Source organism: Lissotriton vulgaris, chromosome 8, assembly GCF_964263255.1.
Source record: "Lissotriton vulgaris chromosome 8, aLisVul1.2, whole genome shotgun sequence".
Classification (NCBI taxonomy): Eukaryota; Metazoa; Chordata; class Amphibia; order Caudata; family Salamandridae; genus Lissotriton; species Lissotriton vulgaris.
In genome coordinates this window covers 719,322,627-719,346,840 of record NC_141696.1, presented here as the reverse complement: position 1 = coordinate 719,346,840, position 24,214 = coordinate 719,322,627, and the positions used below count along the sequence as shown (strand labels likewise).

The following is a 24,214-nucleotide window of genomic DNA, read 5'->3' as shown; positions in this document are numbered from 1 at the left end:
GAAGGAGTCAAGGCCTAATCCACTGCTGTCACCCATACAGTCCAGCAGTCATTGAGCAAGGGTCAACTTCCGCCTCCAGATAGGAGATTCTTCCTTTTCACTCAGTTTCTACATTCCAGGAAGGTGCACACCTTCCCAACAATCCAAGGGAGAATGGTGTGAATTGGTGCATGTACAATTCGCCTCAAGAGCTGGAAGGCAGCTCCTTAACTTATGTAGATTCACCTTCCCACAGGAGTGATTTGCCTGTATTATACATAATGCTCCCTGTTTTCCGGATTTTTACAGATAGAGAAAGCAAACAATTTGTTTTCTGTCTGCATTTATTTTTAAAAATGGATAAGTACAGAAAATTGTGCTCTCCCTGCAGTCTTTGATTAGTTATAGGCTAGCAGCTGAGCATATGGATAGTATGGGAAATTAAAAAACAGGATTAAATGTATTTAAATAATGGCATATGTCAACATACATTCATGGTATAATGCTAGTATTCACCAGTGGATGTATTGTTATGTAATATTTGACAGCTTCAATAGTTAAAACACTACTTGCCAGAAACGCTCGTTTTCTCTCTTTGTTGCCAGAAAACCCAGTGGGGTGGTCTCGGAATTCCCCACCTACCGGCTGCCCTCCCTCCCGCTGCCGCAGAGGAACATCAGGTGGCCGCTGTGCGGAGGGAGGAGAACTACCACTCCCGGCATCCCCTACGGGCGCTGACGCCGAGACGCACCTGGAGGCGCTCAAATACACACGGGAGGTCCCGCGATGCGGGACGCGCGCGGGACTAAGCCCTGGCAAAGGGCGGGCCCTCTGAGGCCCTCCGAGGACAGGAGGCCAGGCCAGCCCTCTCTCTTTATTGCTTATTCTTGCTGTACATTTCTGCTTGGAATATCTTAAAGTGGCGTCCCCGCAGTCCAATGCCTATTTAGTTGTTTGTCGACCCTATTTTTATCAGTTGCTTTTAGGGTTAATCATCACACTCCTCCATCTGTATCTCATAGTTACATTTCGTTTTGTATAGGAGGAGGTCTTCTCTCACCACTGTTTTACCTGCTGAGGGAGGAGTAAAACGTCGGACGCTGGATGGATTTGTCATCAGGACGGCCTCTACGGTCGATAGGGACCTAGCCCTAGCCGAGCGACGTGCCAACAGACGTCGCTCGATTGAGTACATCAAGAGCAAAAGGTCCTCATTGGGTCCAACACCTTCAGGTTCGTCCCTGCTAATAGATATAGCTGCTGGCCCAGCGAGCCCAGAGCACTTGCTCGATTCTAGCATTCCCCTTTTACTCCAGGACAGGGTTAGGCCCCTAGAATCTCAGGCTGTTTCCAACTCTGTCATTAATCTTTCAGCCTCGCTGGCTAGTATTTCAGGCGAGTTTGAACTCATGACAGACTACTTGTTAGCAACAATCGAGCCACCTCCTAAACCCAATTCACCTGCTGTAGCCGCGGAAGTTAACCGTTGCTACGGTCCTCCGCCTAAGAAAAGGAGAAGGAAGGGGCAGGGTATAGCTCGAAAGAAAGCTGCATCTTCCCCCCGCATTCAGCAGAGTATTCTCCCTCCATTAGCCATAAACCCACAGTGTCCTATCCCCATTCCCCCCACAGACCATCATGTTCCCGACCTACTGGGGAGCATAGAAAAAATGATTAGATCATTTACCATGCCCCTGGTAGAGAGACTTAAGAGGATTATTGTCCAGCTGGGAGATTTAGAGAAGGCATTCAAGGTTTTACACATGAGTAATAAGGATCTAGGTGGGGAACCCTCTATTCCCTCCGTCACTACTGTCTCTCGGGGCTCTGCACCACGGATCAAGGATAAATCTACTAAGCAGCCCATCGGTGCCACGTCACAGTCCACTGCAGCTCCCAGGCGTGACACTGATGGGGCAGAAAAAGCTACAACGGGGCGTGCAACATTTATCTGTTCACAACCCAAACCCGTGGTTGCAGATGCTACCGTCAGATCATAAATCCCTAAAAAACAGAGTTAATCTACCCCCCGAAGCAGCTCCCTTTGTGGTGGTTTTAACCAGTGTCCCGGTTTTGGAGCCAGGTAATAGGGAAGACCAATTCCAACTCAAAAACAAGGCCATTTATTGGCTAAGAGAGAATCGGCCCCTACCTCCCCACTTAAACGGAGAAATTCTAATGGTACGACAGCTCGCATGGCTGGGGTCTACCCAAAAAAGTATAACGGGGGACATTGTCATAATTAGCTTTAAAGATAAAAGGGCGGTTAGCCTTTTTTTAAACCGGTCCTCTCCCAATAGTAGTAGCTCGATTACACCTCGAGAACTGCCCTACTTTTACCCCAGAAACCTGTTAACCCCAATGGCTAATCCCAGACAGCGGGCTTTTAATGTAGTTAGTACCACCAGCCCATTGATGTACTTGCAGGATAATTTTATGAGGGGACAACGTTCCTACCTTGAGGGTCAATTTTGTGCCCCTAGACCCCTATTTGACACACACTTGGCTAACTTTGCCCCTCCTGCTTACCCGCTCCACTTTGATTCCTCGCCCCAGCATTTTAATCATTCTCGTACTACATCTGTTCCCTGGACTCCCAATAGGTTTCAAATCCCCCTCCATAATAGTTATGAAAGCATACGAGACCTAGAGGGCGTAGACTGACTGAGTCGCAGTCTGCATATAACAGCCTGTCCTGTAGTTTCAACTAATCGAGTAATATGCGACAGCAGCCCAGCTATTGATCCTGCGCTGCCTAATGTTACTGGCTCTACTTTTACCCCGGTGCAGTGTGACGTATTAGATCCAGCTTCTACCAGTAGTCCAGGCTTTGTCAACTTCGTAGTTTCTGAAGCTGAAACTGTAGTCACCCCAAGTAGTCCCAGCACTAACATCCCTGAAGTCCCTGATCCCAGTACTGCCAGTCAGATACAAGAGCTTTCTGATAATTGCAGTAATAGGGGTCAAGATGTTAAATATAGCGTTCAAAGGAACATCGAGCTCCTATTCTGGAACGTTTCAGGGATCAAGGACAAGGTATCAGATTCCTCTTGGGTTGAATTTGTGGGGCCATTTGGATTTTTGTGCCTCCAAGAAACTTGGTTGATTGAGCCTGTTCACTTAAATGGGTTTAGAACCTTTCATGCTGCAGCCGTACCCTCAAAGCGTGGGAGGAACGTGGGAGGACTATGCATATATATTTCAAATTTGTTGGGTGTTGTAAATATTAAAGTAGTCAAGACAGGATCTTGCCACCAAATCCTATTAATCCGGATGGTTTCCAAGGTTGACATTATCCTGGTCAATATTTATAACAACTTGCATAAACGTTTAGTTCCAGATTTGGTATCATCTGTGACCAAAGACATAAACGGTATTTTTACCCCGAAAGGGAGGGATTGTATAATTGTCTGCGGGGGAGACTTTAATTACAATTTGTGTGCCAATGAGAGGGGGGGTTGTGGATTCACTGGGGCAGGTGAGGAGGTTACTTCTTCACACTTTTCCCATCATGAAGGTGGTGAATCCTTGAATGATATGATGGCATCCTTAAATCTAGACTTTGTTAACAGGCTGTGTTCTCCCCATGTAGAATTTGGTGCTACCTTTGTGGGAAGAGGGCTTGGCACCACTATAGACTTTATTGTTGCCTCGGAAAGCCATGCTACCTGGTATGCAGATTACTCCACCTATCCTGTAGGATTCAGCGACCACCTCCCTCTTTCTTTTGCCATTAATATACCTCAGGCTAAATCTAGTTCTCTGATAAAGAGATTGTCTTGGTTGAAATCCTGCGACATGCCTAGACAAAACGGTTATGCCATTAAATGGAGTCAGATTGACCCGGAGGCTATGTCTGCCAAGATAGTTAGGGGATCTTTGGAATCCATCGACAGGTGTTTAGACGTAGAATCCTCTCACGAGGAGACATTGGCTGCCTTTGAGGCTATCACACGGACTATACGAGATAGCTTGTCTAGAAAGGTGAATGGCCCTACCCTACCACTAGGTTAACAACGAATTCCTGGTTCGACGCCCCATGCTCTAGGGCACATTCACATCTTATGGTCGCATTACACAAAAAGATCAGGGACCCGATCGAGGTAGCCAATTGTAGGAAAGCTTATCGTCTTTCCCAGAAGAACTGTAAGAACAATATTAAACAGGAAGCCTGGAACAATCTGGTTACTGCCGCAGAATCTAAGGACAGTGCCTTATTTTGACGAGCAGTCAATTTACTTTTTTTAATGCACCTAATAAAGCCCGGGTGGAGGTCGTCATTAATGAAGCTTCCTGGATTGACTTTTCGGAAGTTTATAACCCGAAGGGGTTTCCAAAGCTTGTCGACATGGGGGGGTCCAGATAGGGAAGTGGCCCGGAACTTTCAACCCGTTAACTTGGCTATTTCAATTGGCGAAATGTCCGCTGCCATTGAGCAGAGTAGGGGAAGCAAAGACCCAGGATTAGACGGGGTCCCTATCGATTTATTTAAACATTCAGTCGATTTATGGGCTCCCATACTGAAGAGTTTTGGACGCTAGTTGTGTGCTGGGGTTCCCTAGGACCTGGTCTGATTCCATCATTATTCCCATCTTCAAGAAGGGAGATAGGGCAATAACAAGAAGGGCTCTCCCTATCTCCCTTCTTGACTCCTTCATGAAGATCACGGGAAGGACCGTCCTGAACCGATTATCTTCCTGGGTGGAGGAAGCAGCAGTGCTATCTCCGGTTCAGTACGGGTTCCGCGAGGGGATGGGAACCGTGGAACAGGTCTTGAACTTCACACTTCTCAGAGGGAAATACGTCCAGGCCAAGGCAGGCAAACTCTACGCAGCATTTGTCGACCTGAGTGCCGCATTCGATTGCGTGAAGCATGATCGACTGTGGAAGGTCCTGGAGGATCTTAAAGTAGAAGAGGCCATTATTTCTTTCTGAAGACAACTCTATGCTGGGGCAAGGGCATTCCACCACATAACCCCACACAGGGGGTGCTAAAAAGCATTATTGCAAAGAAAAGGGCAAAAGGGAATCCAGATTATGCATCAAAAGGGACGGCAACCAGCAAAGACAACAGAAGTGCTAATGACATGGGCCTGCTTATCACAGTGTCCGAAGTGTGCCTTGAGGTCCCAACAGTTGGTGCGAAGTCCCCAGCTGGATAAGAACAACCCAAGCCCTGCCATAATCATAGCGTCCTCTCGCGAAGGCACATCAAGTCCAACAAGAGAAAAACAACAACTCCAACTACCACCCCACCGCCCCCCACCCAGTGGCAGCGACCAGCACTCATACAAAACAGCAACAGTCACACCGGTGATCAAATTTGAAAGAGATGAAGTGCCCGTAAAGCTGAAGGGCAAACTGCCGAAGGCAAACCACGGGATAAAAATCTCACCAAGGGGCCCCAATTGAACATGAAGTTTTTAAAATTCCCCAGGAAGATATCTGAGAGCCGCGCCATACTCAGAAGGCGCCATAGCCGTGCATGCCACAAACAAATGGCAGGAGCAGACGGGCTTTTCCAAGCGGCTACCAAAGTCAGCTTGGCCGCCCCCAAGCATAGCCACATAATGCGCTTATCAGCCCTAGTCTGGTGTTCAAGCAGCGGGTCTCTGAGGCCCAGCAAGACAAAGTCCATGGAGTCTGGGAGTGGGTAACCCAGCACATCTTTAATGTGGGAGAGAATCTCGGTCCAGAATGGCCGGATGGTGGGGCAGTCCCACCATATATGGCTGAAGTCTCCCAACAATCCGCAGCCCCGCCAGCACCTATCTGAGGTAGTTGGGAATATTCGGTGCAGTTTGGACGGATACAAGTACCAGTCGAACAGAAGCTTCATATGGGCCTCCCTGAGGTCGGTAGAGTGGTTATGTGCCGTCACATCCCGCCACAAGCTCCTCCATTCGCTGTCGGAAATGTCCCTCCCAAGAGTATTCTCCCAGTGATCCATATACCGAGGCCGGGGGGACATCGTAGTGTCGAACAGCAACCCATATAGAAAAGAGATCGCTCCCTTCATGGTGGATGTGCGAAGGATAAAAGTTTTGAATTTCGTCAAGGGTCTGGTAGCTGCGTCCACCACTCCAGGCGACGTCGCCCAGTGCAGGAGCTGAAGGTGTCGAAAGCGCTCTGTCGGCAGAACGTCATAATCCCTCATACAATTATGGAAAGTGAGGGGCGCGGCATCATGGAACAGGTGAGTGAGGGCCCTACAGCCACCCTCCCTCCAGGCCTCAAAGGGACCCTCTGTCAACGCCGGAGGGAAGGCCGGGTTGAAATGGATCGGGGTGAACGGGGACGTGGTCCACCGGTCATCGCCACTGACCGTGTCCCAGACCTTTAACACCGTGCTGGTAGGAGTGCTAATGTACGCGTTTCTGGGCCGGTCCACCTTAGGTTTCCAAGCTAGGTCCCAGATGGAACGACCCGCAACGCTCCGATCCATATGGAGCCAGTGCTTCTCCGAAAGCTGCTGGGACCACTCCACCAGGACTCTCAATTGGGCAGCCTTGTAATACAAGCGCATGTCCGGAAACCCCACCCCCCCCTCCAGCCGTGATTGTCGGAGAACCGCATATGGAAGTCGCGCCCGACCGCCTTGCCAGACGTATTTCAGCATCAAGGTCTTAAGCCGATGGAAGTAATCCACTCCTATCGGGATGGGCAAGGCTTGGAAGAGGTACAGGAGTTTAGGCAGGAGGACCATTTTAAGCGCATGAATCCTACCCATCCACGAGATAAATTTGGGCTTCCACCGTTATAATTCCGTACGAATCGACGTCAGCATCGGAGGGAAGTTAGCCTGGAACAAGGCGCCTATGGTAGAGGTCAGCCGTACGCCCAGGTAAAGCAGGGAGGAAGCTGACCACGAGAGCGGAGTAAGCGACCGGATCTGGTGCACCTCCCCCGGCGGTAGGGTTAGATTCAAGATGTAGGACTTATCAAAGTTAACTTTGAAGCCCGCCACCGTTTCATACTCGGAGAGCACTGAATGGACATGAGGTAGCGACAGCGCCGGGTCTCGAAGGGACAGCAATACGTCATCAGCGAAGAGTGAAATCTTATGCTGCTCACCCGTGAAGTGGAGACCCAAGATCCGCTCAATCTCCCGGATCGCAAGCGCCAATGGCTCTATGCTAAGCGCAAAGAGAAGGGGCGAGAGTGGACAGCCCTGGCGTGTTCCTCGGGAGTGATGGAAACTCCCGGACCTGTGACCGTTAACCAACACCCGGGAGGTGGGATTGTTGTAATTGGCCTCAAGCATTCTAATGAAGTGGGGTGAGAACCCGAAGGCCACCAACGTGCGGTGTAAGAACCCCCAATTGACGCGATCAAAGGCCTTTTCCGCGTCAAGCCCTACCAACACTGCCGGTATGCGGAACTGCTCCGCTTTTTCGATTAAATGGATGACGCGCCGCAGATTGTCACGAGTTTGTCTGCCTTTAATGAACCCAGACTGATCAGGGTGGATCAGAGCAGGCATCAGGTCTTGCAGTCTGCCCGCAAGTATGGAGGAGTACAGTTTAGCGTCCAGGTTAAGGAGCGCTATCGGACGGTAAGATGCGCAGTAGGTAGGGTTCTTTCCCGGTTTGGGGATAATAGTAATCATGGCCTCGGCCATGGTGTCCGAGGTCCTACCCTCAGAGGCCATCGCGTTGAAGAGGGAAACTAGGTAGTCGCAGATGTCAGACGCAAATGTCTTGTAAAACAGGGCTGTATAGCCGTCAGGCCCGGGGGCCTTATGTAGTTTCAGGGCTTTAATGGCGTCCAACACCTCCTCCCTAGAGATGGGGGAAGACAACAGATCATTCCATTCCCTAGAAACTCTCGGTAAAGGCAGACCATCCAAAAACGCTGATTGAGCTTCTGGATTGAGAGCTTCGCCCGAATAGAGATCTTCGTAGAAGCAACCAAATATGGCCGCCTTATCCACATCTTTATGTTGAATAGAGCCCGTATGGTCTCGTATACCCCCGATGTAATCCCTCTCGCGCTTGTCGCGAAGTTGCAGAGCAAGGTGGCGCCCAACCTTATTGCCCTGGGAATAGGAGACACGTCGAAGGCGCAGAAGGGTGAATTCCGCCCTGTTATAATGGGCCTTTAGCTTCCCTCGCACCGCCGTTAGGGGGCGAAGGGTCACTCTGGAGGGGTTCGCCTTGTGCGCCTGCTCGAAGGTCGCAAGCTCCGATTCCAGAGCCTCCCTCTCCTGCCGCCGAAGTTTATTAAGGTTCGCGTTAAGGGCAAGGCACGTACCCCGCAGGGAGGCCTTGCATGCATCCCACGTGTTATACACAGACGTGTCAGAAGGCGGGTTGAGGACAAAAAAGTCTCCAATAGCCTTCCGCAGTGCCTTACAGGACACCTCATCCCTCACCAGAGCAGCCGGGAAGTACCACTTCCGCCATCCGCCCCCCCCCCCCCGCGGCCCAATGCAACCCCAGTACCACCAAGCTATGGTCCGACAGCGAGAGCGGGAAGACATCGGCCATTCGAATATCCCCCCTGAGAGCTTGGCTAACCAAAATGTAATCTATGCGGGAGTACGAGCGATGGACATAAGAAAAGAAAGTATAGTCCCTGGCCCGAGCGTGGACAAAGCGCCAGCTATCCACCAGCCCCAGTTCACCCACTTGACGTTGTGTTTCCTCCGAGAAGATACCAGTATCCGCCCTGCGTGCCCCTGAACTATCCAAGTCCCTGTCCCACACCATGTTGAAATCCCCCAACAGTATTAAGTGCCCATCTATAAAGCCCCCCATCTTGTCCATCAAGCACTGCAAAAAGCCATTTTGACCCGCATTCGGAGCATACACCACAACAAAGGTACACAAGCGGCCATACAGCATCCCCTTCACCATTAGCCAACGACCCTCCTTATCACCGCTCACCCCCAGGGGTTGAAAGTGTAGGGAGGCCCGAAAGAGGAGGGCCACCCCTCTATGCTTCGTGGGCGCGGACGCCCTGTAAATAAGGGGGAAGTGTCTATGGCGGAGTCTCAGTTCGTCTCTCCTGGCCAGGTGGGTTTCCTGAAGGGCAACCACATCAAGGTGGTGGTCTGAAAGATACTTCCAGAGTTTCTGCCGCTTCTGCGGGGAATTGAGGCCTTTCACGTTCCAGGTGCCTATACTAACAGGCATAATGGGGACTTAAGTCTCCACACCATTCGTGTGCTAAGACATCCATATTCCAACCCCAGAGCCCAGTCACCCACCAAACCACACTCATACCGAGGGCAACCACTCAAAGGTAGCCAAGGAAGAGTCCCAAGCATCTTCTGGTCATGAGGGACCACACCCACCCCTCCCCAGCTCCCCAGAGAAGCCTCCCCCCCGTAAAGCACAAGAAATGGAGAGGTACCATCATAGTGCAAAAGAAAAGGTGCAGAAAATAACAGCATTGGAGTCAACAACAGCATACAGACACCACTCACGGTCGCCACCACACACCCCCCCCCCTCCCCACCGACCCCAACCACCCTACTACAGTACCAACGACCAAAGCTCCCTCTATCCCACCCCCCTCCAACAAACCGAGAAACAAGAAAACAGAGCACAAGGCCCGAAACCTGAACCAAGCACTCAGCAGTTCCAATGGGCCACAGGTCACAAGGTCCACATCAGACTGGAATCGGGGTGGGAGCACCAGTTCGGGGGCCCCCAGGGCCATGGCCCGGGTGTCTTCTCCAAAAGTACCATATTACCCCAGGGCCGTAGGGACAGAGACTCCCCGGCGCCCGACCATCAAGGAAGTCAGGGATCATGCCGCTCCAGAGCTCTGCTGAGTATCCGCAAGTGTGGCAGAGGCCACCGCTGAACCCCTCTCCTGCAAGCTAGCAGTGTGGTCCGGACGCACCCGGTCCGGGGAAGAGCCAACCCGGTGCCATGAAGGAGATCGGCGCTGTCGTCTTGATGGTGAGGAGTGTGCCGCCCGAGAGGAGGGAACGTCCTCCAGCCCCAGCAGCTCCTTCGCGGCCTGCAGGGAGCAGATCTGCGCCAGCCTGTTCTGCCACCGGAATATTATACGGAAGGGGTTCCCCCAGGAGTACGAGAGGTTACGCTCCCTCAAAAAAGCAGTCACTGGGCGGAAGTCTCTCCTCTTCTGAAGCGTGGACGCCGCTAGGTCCTGAAACAGTTGCGGCCGATGGCCTCTAAATTGCAAGGAGGTGATGGCTCTAGCCTTCCGGAGGATGCGCTCCTTCGTCTGAAAGTCATGTACACACACGAGGATGTCCGGGGGGGGGGGGGGGGGGGGGGGGGGGGGGGGGCACCTCTTCGCCTGGGCAGGCCAACTCTGTGCACCCTATCCAGTTTGATCTCCTGCACGTCCTCCTCATCCAACACTTGCAGGAATAGGGCCTGTACATACTCTCGTAAGTCTCCAGCCTCACCCTCCCAAGGGACCGCTCTAATGCGGATGTGGTTTCTCCTGGAGCGGTTCTCCAGGTCCTCCGCATGGGCCTGCAGGTCCAAGTTCTGCTCTGTAAGGCGAATAATATCTTGTTGCAATTGGTGCACATCATTCGCCATACTTAAGTCATGATCTTCCAAGGTGGCCACCCGCTCACCAATGCCGTCCACATCTCTCCGGACCTCCCTTAGATCAGACGCTAGCTGGGCGCGAAGCTCGGAGATATCCTCCTTGATAGAGGCAAACAGCTCCGTCATGAATGCCTTGGTGGCGGGCGCCTCCTCGTCCGACTGCCTAGTCGAACCACTAGCCCCCGGGGAAGATGGCGGCTGCGATGATTTGGATGCTCCGTCCTTCACCGTCCTCCCCTTGCGTGGCAAATTCGACATCACGGAGGTTCGGCCGTGCCGTGGAGTCAAGGCTATTGCACCCCCACCGGGGACGAAGGGCACTCAGGAGTAACTGCGTCACGGGCGGCTGTCGCCTGAGTAAGATGGCGGCTCAGGAGCTTCCCGCCAGAGTTCAAGAGCAATGTAGGGATAGTGCCGTCCGCCAGCAAGCCTGGAGTCTCCGCCGCTATCAGCCGGATCTCTAAAGCAGCCACTCGACACCGCTAGACCTCAACCCAGTCCACAACCACCGTCAATGCGGGTCAGCCAATTAGTCCGTAAGTCAGAATAGGCTTCTGAAGCCACTCAAAGTCCAGACCCGGGTCCACCGCGCAGGGCCAATGTCTCCGACCCGCAGTCGGTGCATGCCACGGGTCCACTCCAGAGTGGTAAGTCGCACGCAGGGACGAGGAGGGCACTCCGTCTCAGCAGTGGACGCAGAAGGCCGTCTCAGCGCTATCCAGGAGCAGCCGCAACCAGGCCGCACGGCCCCGCCAAGAATCCGAGGCACACCCTCCACGTGGCCAGTCGTCCGCTGAGCTCTTCGGTCCGTTACAGCAAAGTGCTCATGATCATCCCAGTGTCCCGATGGCGTGGAGGAACCCTGGTGGCGATAAGGAGGCAGAGGTGAACCGCCACTCCGCGATGCCACGCCCAGCCGGCGCCGACTCCACTGCACTCAAAGGCGGCTTCTCCCTCACGCAAGGCCGGTGCGTAACAGGCCGGATGACGAACCGCCCTCAGCGGCGCCGCACGGTCACTCAGGGACTCTCCGGGGACACCGGACCACTCCGCTCGATGCCGCTGGCCTCTGCGAACGTCTCAGAGTCGATTGGCACCCTGAAGGCGATGCTATACAATGCTTAGCAGGTTGGCGCCGGAGCGACTCGAAAGCACGTCTTACTCCGACGCCATCTTGGCCACGCCCCCCCGAAGTAACCTTTTAACACTGTGCGCAAACATCTCGGGACTGGAAGGTATAAATACCACAGACATCGAAACCATCTCCTTCCTGCCCCCGGATGCGAAGGAAAAAAACGAAACTACGGAACTAACCTTCAACAGCCCTGACCAGGCGGAGGCACTGAGGAACCAACATTCCCTACTGGAAAGCTGGGGCATAAAGATAAAGGCAAAGCCGGTACAAAAATACCCTTCAATCTTAAAAACCTTTAATCCACACTTTAAGCCTGACAACCAGGTACAGGGAGTGGCTGATTTTACACGCATAAACGCTCCTTCTACCCACCGGCCAAAAGCCGCGTCCGTCCTTCAGGGGTGCAAAGGCAGCACAAACAACAGCTCAATCAATGGAACCCCAATCAAGATCACAACCAACCCCAGTCAAGGGAAACGACTGTGCATAACTAGGGGTCACGAAAGCAACGACTGGTCCTGGCGGTCATCCGCACTAAATTCCAGCCCCTAATACACTTTGCCCTGCAAACTTAGACAGAACTCCTCAACACACTGCCAGTGTGCGAGTAAAAACTTTAAAAAAAAAAAAAAAGAAAACAGAGTTTAAAAATACTGACGTGGAACGTCTCAGGACTCAAAAAGCTGCTACTAAACCCAGTTGCGGTGAAATTCTTGGAGGAAGCAGATATTATATGCACACAGGAAACTTGGCTGATCCAACCGCTGTCGCTAAGAGGATACGCAGAATATAGCAAAGCAGCAAAAAAGACCAATATATTCGGAAGACCCTCAGGGGGGACTTGCATCTATATAAAACACTCACTGAATACCGAATTCATGGAACTCCATAATCAACCAGACAACTTTCAGGCGGGCATACTGAAATTCCCCCACTCCACCAATGGCATTGCCCCCATACTACTAATCAATATTTACCATAACCCACAGGAGAACACATCTAACTCGCTTTCACTCGCAAACCATCTCGAAACTTTACTGCTATGCCATCCATCATTAGAGAGCATTATCCTCGGTGACTTAAACATCCACAACATAGGGGCCTCTACCGAGCAAAACCAACAGCGTGGGGCGACTAAAGCATTGAATGATCTTTTGAAATCCTACAAACTGGCGACGGCCCACACACTGCTCTTAAAGAACACCCCGGGAGCCTTGATCGGTCACACGTACAACAATAAAATGACGATCGATTATATCATCTTAAGCGACAAAATGACAAACTTCACGGTTCACCATCGCAACGACAGCGACCACGCAGCTCTAACAATCACTATGAACCTATCAGTGAAATTACGCTACAATCCTGCATGCATCGGGCGGCCAAGAATTAATAAAGCTGCCTAGAAGAATCAAATGGGGACAGGTAGCCACCGCAACTTTTAACAACTGGGCAAACACGTGGGCAGGCTGGCCCCCGCGCAAATACAACCAGGAGGCAATAGCAACATGGGAAGGAACCACCCTGACCCTAGCGGCAGAACTCCGGGGATGCGGGGACAAACCTAGGGCAATTCACTGGCACCCTCCGACGGCCTTCGGATTCAACGTAGAAATTAAAACAAGTGCTAAGGACTTAAACAAAAAACGAAAAGCCCACAGCAAAAACCGCACAACCGAAAACAAAATTCAACTGCAGGAGGCCGCAAAGAGCCACTCCAAAAAAGTGTGGGCTGCAAAGCGTAATCACAGCGAGGCACAGTGGCTGAAAATCTTCGAACTGTTGAGCCCTGGTAAATCACAAGAGTTCTGGAGCTACATAAGCCATCTTGGTCGAGGCACAAACCATAGAGAAAACTCCCTTGAGGCATCGGTCTGGGTCTCTCACGTAAAAGCGCTCTACTATGAAGAAGGACCAACCACCCAGCCACAAAACACGCCTCCACCAAAAGTGAATCCAGTCACAATCACCGACCTAATGCCCCCCCCCGGAAAATCTCTAGTGTCTAATATATTTAAAAAAATCAGAGCAAACGGCGCACCGGGCCCTAACGGCCTCCCTGGCCACTTGTTCAAATCAAATATTGAATTCTGGTCCGAAAATTTGACCTACTTGTTTTCTGACTGCTGGCTATGGGGGCCGTGCCAGACTCATGGCGAGGCTCACTCCTGCACCCAATTCATAAGAAAGGGACCAAATCGGATCCAACAAACTACCGCATGATCGCCCTGTTGGACATCGAGGGCAAAGCCTACGCAAGTGCCATCTTGAAGGACCTCACAGACTGGGCAAGTGAAGAAAATCTTCTGCCATTCTGTCAAACCGGCTTCAGACCAGGTTCCTCGACTGTAGATAACATCACAGCACTCTCTTACCTAGTCAATCGAGCACGGCTACACAAAAGCCTCCCATTATTCGCCTGCTTCATCGATTAGTCAGCTGCGTTCGACGGAGTAGACCGCACCATCTTATGGAGAAAGTTGGTCTATTGGAACATCGACCCTTCTTTGCTAAGAGCGATACAATCCCTCTATCAAAACACCTGGGTAAGAATCAAACTCTCTAATGAATCTGCAACCGACAAGATAGACACGAACCGTGGCTTAAAACAAGGGTGCGTGTTGGCGCCCCTGCTGTTCAATTTATATACAGCAGACATGGAGATGGCCTTGACTGGGGCCGCCTTAGCAACTCCAAAGATCAGGGCAATCAAAATACATTTCATGCAGTACGCGGATGATCTCGTAATCCTTGATCACACAAAAATAGGACTTAAAAAGGCACTCACCGCTTTGGCAATATACAACAACAAAAACAGACTGGTAGCAAATCCGACAAAATCAAAAATAGTCATCTTCGGGGACTATCCCAAAAAAAAAAAAAAAACAAAATGGAGCTTCGGCCACCTGACTTTGGACAGCATCCAGAAATACGTGTACCTAGGGGTCACCTTCCATGAATCGGGACTGTGCGGCTCACATTTAAAGAAAATCCAGGGTAAAGGGAAGACCATCACCTTTGCCCTATGCAAACTACAAGCCTCCCTACACAGCCCATCAGCAATTGCCATCCAAAGAGTCCTCAAGGCCAAATTAATCCCGGCCTTAAACTACGCACAACAGGCGTATCCAGGCAAACTGAATAAGGAGATGGAAAAAATTCACTGCGGGGCATACAAGAGACTGTACCATCTACCGAAATGCACAAGAAACCACCTAATTCGCCCTTAACCAACAAACGCTGGAAGAGATGGCGGCCCTAAGTAAATATTACTACCTCACAACAGCGGCACACGACAACACACTGAAGGCCGTCTTGAAATACATCTTTATTGAACCAGGGAACCCTTGGTCAGCCATTCTTGAAACAGCCAAAACGCAACTGAATCTGGCGATTGAGTCGTGGAACCCAGATCTGGTCAATTATACGACCATCAAACACGTGACAAAAAAGCAAGTGCGTGCACGCTCCTGGGACCTGGAGTCCCTCACGAAAAGAGCCTTTCACGAGTCCCTATGCCTGCTGCACACCGCGCATAACCCCCGAAACCATCTCACGCAGGCCGTGGGCCTTTCAGCACTCCACAAGATTCTCGCCTACAGACTGCACCCCCTGCCGCTCAAAGAACTATATCATCCGGGAACAGCAGGCGCTGTGCCTCGGGAATGCAGACTCTAATTATAAACTTGAATCATTGGCCCACCTACTATTCTGCTGCCCTGCCCTACGTGTACCCCGCACCCTCTACCTCACGCCCATTCTTAGGGACACCGGGTCACGTAAAGCTAAGGAAGCAATCCATCAACTATTCACCTTGAGCATACCAAAACAGATGGCCTCATTTGGAAAATTCATACAACAGACTCGGTCCGAGTTGATGGCCGCCAAGGCCACGCAGGAATAGAGACTTTGTTGTGGGGCATCGGGTGTCCCGCCCCGATCACGGACTGAGTGTGTCCTTCTGAACTTTGACAACTTGCCCGCAGAAACACCTTTGGTTTTAACTTTTGTAATTTTATACTTTGGTTTTAATGTAATGGTTTTAAGTAACCACACAAAGTTATTCATTCATTCACAGTTAAAACATGACTGACATCAAAGTAAGAGTGCGTGTCTATCAGTTAAATAAATATGGAAATGTACAGTTTTTCCCTAATTATGCATAAGTGTTGAAACCAACCTGCAATGGACTTCAGAGGAAACCTGAGGAAGAAGTTGAACCATAGCACCATAAGAGATCTGCATAATCTAGAAAAGTGTGGCTTTTAGCAGATAGGACCGGGACAGAAAATAAGCCCGGACAATGAATGGGGAAAAAGCGTCAATCATTAGCGAAATCAGATAGCTAAATAAGTGCCCCACATTTGCAAGTCTGGTCAGTTTTGAACTTTTAAAGCCACTTTTTATGTGTGTTGCAATATATGGATGCCTTCGCTCATTTGTGCTTGCTGCTGGCAACGTTTGGCGTAATGGCAATAAATAAAGTAATAAATAATGCCCAGACCATAAAACAAGCCTACAAACAGCCAAAAAAACAGGTCCACGTACTGACGCTGCCAGATAGCCCTATCGGCCAGCCCGACTATACCTTTGGTAATCTTAAAAGTTTTTGGCTCGAGTGAGCGCAAGCATTACATAAGATCAAATAGGATAGCAGGTTAAATATGAGACTTTTCTGGTCTACGCCACCACAGCACGCACCACAACCTCTCTCGGTGTCAACAGGTCAGTTAACCGACAACTCCCTCCCCCTCCTCACCCCCACCCCCGAAACAAACTACTGGCCGGTCTAAAAAATTAACTGCTGGTCTGACTATGCATTTTACTATTGCACTCCTCTTAAAATGTCTTACCGAGACGTAGGTTATTTAAATTTGAAGAGTTTCTAGATTCAGGTATAATTGAAAGAAAAAAAATAAATGTAAATCATTTTTTTCTTTTTAAAAAAATGTAATCATTTCATGAGTCATTAGTCGGAAATATGTGCAGAATGCCTGGACTAACTTTTGTCAAAGTACCAATGGCTCTAAACCAAGTACATATCAAAGTATGTGGCCCAAAGCAATCCTTGTAGAATGTTCCGATATTTCCTGTTAGTATAAAGTGAAACCGCAAATACAGCGTAGTGCGGCAACTAAAAACTTTGCAACATTAGCAAAAAAATACGCATCAGAACACTTCACCACCGCCTTTTTTTAAAGTCAAGATTAAAGAAAGGGGCTGTTTATAATGAGCGCTGGTTATTTCTCACGAGGTTTACTTTGGTAAAATAAAATAAAGTCTCTTGAACTGCCAAAGTAATTCACTCGATCAACGCGCGTCAAACGGGGAAATGGAGCCGGGTCCTCTTTCGTGTTACCAGAGTCCTTGAGTCAGATGCCATACCCACAATACCCGGAAGAAGACTATACACAGTGGTAAAGTCAGTAAGGCCCCATTCCCAACCTCGCGAACCCACTCACAACGCATGTTTCTTCCCCTTTTACTTCCAGCTGAAAACATTAACAGTTCACCTGACTCACCAAGCAACAATAACGCAGGCAGCGTCCGCCACCAGGAACCGCCCAGAGCCATGATAGTGTAGGGTCGCGTAGAGGTAGCTGCACGGAGTAAGGAGCGCGCCCGCGGTGTTGCAAAGATGTATCAGGGGGCAGTTGGTGAAGACTCTGCCGCCGCGCGCAGTCTGCTGTTACCCCTGCGGGTCGAGCTGTCAAGATGGGGCAAGCACAGGGGAGACCTCAGTTGCTCGGCCGCTGATCTATACCAGCGTTGTCGAATCATGTGAGCGTGACGTCACTGGAGGCACGTGAGAGCTGCTGAACCTTTTCCCGTATAATAGTTGAAGAGGGACCGTGCGCAGCTCCTTGTGCGCATGTGGGCGGAGACAAGACGGTTCGGTAAGGCTTTCAAAGTCCGCCCTTTGTTTCGATTTCCCTAATAGTTGCCTGACTCCGTGATGGACATTGCTTTTTCCACTCTTCTCCGCCCCCAATTTCGATATAAGTCGGGCGATGTTTTCCTTACGCTCTTTTCCGCATTCAACTATAGGAAAACAGAGCCCAAGTGTTATGTTAATCCTTTAGATGCTGCGGTTGCCCACTGCTCCGACACCCGGCAAAGATTCGGAGTATTTTTGGTGCTAGCGCATACATGCCAACATTTTAGGACAGGGATGTGGGAGATTTAAAATAAAAAATCGGGAGAATGAAAATTCTCCATTGACTTCTATTGTGGAAAAAGCAATTTCAGGCTGGAGATAGCTAAAATAAAGCCATTTTTGGCTTGCAAAATCGGTTGTCTCCCGCCTGAATCAGGTCTATTGGCATGTGTGCTAGCGTGACAGATGTACACAAACTAAGGAAGCGTTTTCAGAAATAATACAGAGAGTGCTTTTGGCTCTGCCGACATTTTGGTTTACATGTTTTGATTGGGCAGACGTTGGGTGCTTAGACAAAAATAACCCTACCTGTGATTATATTTTTTATTCAGCTCCCTGAAGGTTAAAGTTTAAAGTTTTTTACTATGATTTGGGACCCAAAGAGGTCCACATAAAATATCCACAAAGTTTTATAAAAACAGTTAACACAGTATAAAGATCCAAGGAGGCAGGTAGATGAATTAAATAGATAATTTAATTCTTAGTACAATTGAAGCACAGCACATCAGTCAAGGATACAGACATCTATGAAGATACAGTTGGCATGGAATCTGGAACCCAGGATGTACGATGCAAGCACGCATCATACATTCCAGGCACCAGACCCACACAGGGAAATGCAAGGGGAGGAAAAATGGCACAGAGATATTAACAGGATACAGCATATAAATATAAACAGGATACAACACATCATACCCCTTAAAAAGAAAAACGGAGTAAAACATTGCAATGATAAGAAAATACTAATCTAAATATCTACAGGGAACATTCTTTTGTCTATTGCAAGCTTTAACTCTAGAAGCAACAGAAGATTCATTGTGAACAACATCAGATCTACCAACCCCAAGATCAGGAGAGGAAGAAGAAGAACTATGAACATCTTCAACATTGACATGCTTGGCAACCCTACGGACATTCCAGACTCTACCATCCTGCGTGACTACACTATTTTTAAAAACCTTGACAATTTTGATGGGAGGAAAAAACTTAGAAAAACCTTTAACAAGAAAACCAGGTTTTTTAATACGCACCCATTCCCCCACAACAAAATCATTATCTCTGGTCTTCATCTTAGAATCAAATAAGGTTTTCATGTGCAGTTGTTTGTCTTCAACTCGTTTGGCTACACCAGCAAGGTCCACAACAGAATCATTTATATCCAGTTTCTTAATCCACCAGGGACAAATGTCAGAAGGAGGTTCTCTTCCTTTAAGGAGTTTGAAGGGACTAACGCCAGTGACAGAATGGGGTGTGATGCGATACGCCCATAACCTCTTCCTCACAACATCTAACCATCCATCATCAGAAACTTGCACACCATTTAAACAATCCTTCAGGACACGATTAAATCGTTCGACCTGACCGTTTTCCCTAGGTTCATATAAGGAGGTGGTGTAATGCCTAATACCACAACTACTAAGGAATTTCTCAAAATCAGCCGAAATAAGCTGAGCACCATTGTCAGTGACACAAGTCTCAGGATACCCTTCCCTGGCAAACACTTCTTTAAGGAACAGGATAACAGAGTGAGAAGACACCGTGCTAACAAACTTTACCTCGGGCCACTTGGAGTGGTAGTCCACAAGTACCAAAGCATAACGAGCATTGTATGGCAACTGTTTAAAAGGGCCAGAAATATCAAAACCAACTTTCTGCCAGGGAAAATTGGGCCAAGGTACAGGCTTAAGGGGAGCTGAGGTCAAATGAAGCATCTTATCGCTGTTGACACAGTGAGGACAATCCCATACAAGCCTATCCACCATTTTATCGACCCCTGGCCACCAAAAACTTTCCCTAATAAGGCGTTTCATTGACGACATGCCAATGTGACTCTGATGGGCAAGGAGTAAAATTCTCCTTTGCAAAGATTGGGGCGGGATTAATTTGCCAGCTTTGAAAAGTAGACCAGAAAACTCTTCAACTTCAGATGAAACCTGACAAAAAGGGGCTACCTCTGGTGAACTACCCTTAGAGGATGGCCAACCATTCCTTACAAAATCAAAAAGTTGTTGACAAATAACATCCTTACCAAGTTCAGTAAACCACTCTTCTTCAGATAAGGAAATAAACTCCTTGGAGACGCAATCCCCAACAGAAGCGACAACATCAATTTCGTTATCCACCTTGGGAGAATCCTCACAAGGAAACCTAGAAAGAAAATCCGCAGTAACATTGCATTTCCCAGGAACATATACAATCTCAAAATCATACTCCTGGAGACGTGATGACAAACGAGCTATACGTGCTGTGGAATTCCATCCACCACCTGGAGACAAAATCCCAACCAAAGGTTTATGATCCGTCCGTAGTACGAACCGATTACCCCACACATAATTCCTGAAATGTTCGACAGCCCATATACAGGCAAGAAGCTCCTTTTCAATGACAGAATACCTTCTCTCTGTAGGAGACAAAGTCCTTGAGGAGAAGGCAACACACCACTCATCCTTGCCGGACGATTGACTTAGCACACTACCAATGCCATAAAGGCTAGCATCGACTGTGATAATGCATTTTTTGTTAACACAGAAGGACTTTAAAGTAGGAGCGTTAACAATTTCCTCCTTGATTTGCTTAAAAGCCTGTTCTTGTTTTTCAGTCCAAATAAATTGGACAGAGTTTCTTGTAAGTTCCCTAAGAGGCTCCATTTTACTGGCAAAATTTTGGATGAACTTGCTATAGTATTCGCAAAGCCCTGCAAACGAAAGTAGTTTTTCTCTATTGTCTGGGGAAGGAGCTTTAACAATAGCATCAACAAGGTTTTTTTTTGGCACAACCCCGTCACCCGAAAGAGAATGGCCTAAGTAATCCACAGCTTTGCAAAAAAACTTGCACTTACTAGCTTTGATAGTCAGACCAAACGTTTCCAACCTGGAACAAACTTCCTTAAGATGAACATAATGTTCTGAGGTGTTCTTCGAAAAAATAAGAATGTCATCCTGAAAGCATTTGACATAGACACTTAGATCTTTGAATATGTGGTACATTGCCCTTTGGAAAACAGAAGCAGCCGACGCTAGGCCAAAAGGCATCCTTTTAAATTGAAACAACCCATGAGGAGTGATGAAAGCTGTGAATTGCTTGGAATCCTCTGTGAGCTCAATCTGGTGATATGCAGATCTAAGATCCAAGGTTGAAAACACACAGGCCCCATCCAACATGCACAACATTTCATTTATGTTAGGTAAAGGGTGACAGTCTATAACCAAACATTTATTTAGAGCTCGCAGGTCCACACATAACCTGATAGTTTTGTCAGGTTTAATCGCCAAAACAATAGGCGAAACCCATTCGGAGGATTCTACCTCCTCAATAACACCATCTTTGACCATAGTATCCAGCATAAGTCTGAGCTCTTCTCTGACACTAATGGGAACACCTCTTAACTTTTGTTTCAGGGGGACAGTATTGGGTTTGACTTTGATTTTATGTGTGAAACCATTCAACTTCCCTAGTTTTTCTGAAAATACATTTGGGAAAGAATCAGAAATTTCCTTGGACATAGAAGCTATGTCATGCTCTCCATCAGATATAGCTAGTACACACACAGGATCCTTCAATCTAGGATTCAAAGAGATCCCCAACCTTGCCTGATCCCTCCACCCCAAAACATTTACACCTTTAGAAGCTACATACATTTTGATGACTGCAGAATTATTTTTGACAACAATAAGGACTTCTTTAAAACCTATAAACTTGATCTCAGAAGTATCAAAGTTATATGCAACAATGTCAGGTTTGCACAAGGAATCAATATCAACAAGGTTACCAAACGACTCTAGACAATAATCACGAGTAATTATAGTCCATGGAGAACATGAGTCCACCATGAGTTCAAGAGTCTTACCCAAAATGTTCACAAGGCTTTTGGGAGATGGTAAGCTATCTGCAAGTGCAACATCAAATGGGTTATGTATGGAGACAACAATGCCTGACTCTTTGATAGAAGCAATATTATTCTCCACCTCAGCTACATAGGATACATTTCCATTAGGACGTCTAGGAGCATTGGAAGAGGACTTTTTGTAATCATTGAATGACTTAACGGAGGTTTTACAATATTTGGAAAAGTGACCTGTACGACTACACTTATTACACTGTCTATTTAAAGCAGGGCATTGTGGAAAAGAAGCTATATGATCTGGACTTCCACATCTAAAGCAATAAAATTGTTTACCTTTAGTTTCATATTTATTTGAGCTTTGCGATTTCGTATCTCGTACATTTACTGTACTAACCTCACCAGAAGAAGTGGAAGGAGTGGCGTGAACAGAAACTTTATCTAAGGATTTAATCCATTTGTCGGATTGCTCTAAAGCCTTAGCTGTACTTATTGCAGTTTCTAAACTTGGGTCACCAAGAATCCATAATTGTTCCTGTACCTTCTTGCTCTTTACATGTACAACAATTTGATCCCTGATCATTTCGTCAGTTATCAAACCGAAATTACAATGCAAAGAAAGTGCACGTAAAGCAGTTAAAAAATCATCGAAACACTCATTTTCATCTTGTACCCTGGTATAAAATTTAAACCTATTTAAGGCTACACTAGTTACAGGTTTAAATCTTCCTTCTATTCTCTGTACTGCTTCATCATATACGCTAGTATCACCCCCAGATCTCACAGGAGGTAAAGTTCTAAATACAAGTTGACCTTCCGATCCAAGGCAGTGTAGAAATATATATTTTTTTCTTTCTGCTGACATTCTTTCGCCATCCATAGCCTTGAGGTAAGTAAAGAATTCTTCTTTCCATCTGGTCCATGGAATGGGCGGGTCTCCTTTGGTTTGTAGGAATTTAGAAGGAGGGTCAAATTGCATTTCAGGAATATATATATATTAAGTTCAAGAGAAACACAGTACTACGCAAAAGTCAAGTGAAAAGATGGATGAGTAAAATCAAACCAACAAAATAGAACTAGTGTATAGTCTTTTTCCACCTTCCGGCGTATAAAAATATAGTAGATTACCAGGAATAGTCTTTTTTTAATCTTCGGCGTGCGTTATGAATTCCTCGGCGTCTTCGGTAACACTGTGTGTCCGGTTGCTATGGATACGCAAAATGGCGCTCGCACGCACGACGCGATGACGGGGTGCGTCTTAAGCCATCATTGCGTATTGACGTGTGGAGAAAACATACGTCAGTTGATGCCTCGGGCTGACACAGTCTCGCGCGTTGTACGCGCAATCCACACAGAAATCCGAAAATAGCCCAAAAATCAATAAGTCAAGAAAACAGCATTACCCATCCGTCGGAGCAGGAGCACTCGAACAGTCCAAATGCGCGCCACAAACCAAGGTAGGAGCGATGACTTCTCCGTGGTACTTCACTTTTATATTTTCCGTTGGTGAAATACAGAAAGTTGTAGAAGCTGGTAACACTTGAAACGTTGGTCGTAAATCTTCTTAAATACGACGTTATTGATCCGAACGATATCCTCGTTGAAGGAGAAGTGAACAAAGTAGATTTTCTTTTTTTTTTTAAAACGCCAGGTTCGAAATAAAAATCTTCGAATTTCTGCTCCTGTGCTTCTGGGATAGTGGCAGAAATTGTAAGATGTACCTCGTCGCCAATATAAAGATCCAAGGAGGCAGGTAGATGAATTAAATAGATAATTTAATTCTTAGTACAATTGAAGCACAGCACATCAGTCAAGGATACAGACATCTATGAAGATACAGTTGGCATGGAATCTGGAACCCAGGATGTACGATGCAAGCACGCATCATACATTCCAGGCACCAGACCCACACAGGGAAATGCAAGGGGAGGAAAAATGGCACAGAGATATTAACAGGATACAGCATATAAATATAAACAGGATACAACACACAGTATACCATTGGTACTCACAAACTTTCTCTCGGGGGCCAAATTTACAGTGTGGTTTGTGTCAGAGGGCCGCACCGGTGGGGGCAGGGGCAGTGGGGGAGGGGGCGGGGCTAGAGCAACAAAAAAAAATATGACCATGAGGTTGAACACAGGTCCCACCATAGCTGCCAAGGTTTCAGATTGCCATGTGTGACATTTTTATAATTTCAGTGAAATTATGAGTGACATCTCAACGACTATGAGTGACACTTTCTCACAAATAAAAATCATGCAATGCAGACAAGGGAAACTTCTAAATATCAGAAATTACAGCCATCCCTTATTCTCTCATGGCTGTTTAACATTATTTCCACAGCAAGAAACTCTCAAGTCATGACCGACTAAAGAGTTTTGAGATGGCAGCAAAGACGTTTTTAGAGCTCCTAGCTAGCCAATCACATTTTTAATAAATTCACAATCTGACCGTACTCATGAGTGATCAGGCTCAAATTAAAATGACGGCAATATACTAAAGTGTTAACTGTTCTAAGACTCCTTTTTAGGTCTGGTAGAGAGACCTTTTCCTATCCATCC

General features: G+C 47.8%; 1 protein-coding gene across 1 annotated transcript in view; it reads right to left on the bottom strand.

Moving 5' to 3' along the window:
* The window catches only part of LOC147697924 (lysosome-associated membrane glycoprotein 1-like), a 119,669-nt gene extending 102,180 nt beyond the window's left edge, over window positions 1-17,489 (bottom strand). Inside the window, exon 1 of the mRNA XM_086934609.1 lies at window positions 17,175-17,489. Within this exon, the coding sequence (XP_086790735.1) occupies window positions 17,175-17,226 (52 nt within the window). The 5' untranslated portion in view covers window positions 17,227-17,489. The remainder of the gene's footprint in view (window positions 1-17,174) is intronic.
* Window positions 17,490-24,214: the final 6,725 nt, after the last annotated feature.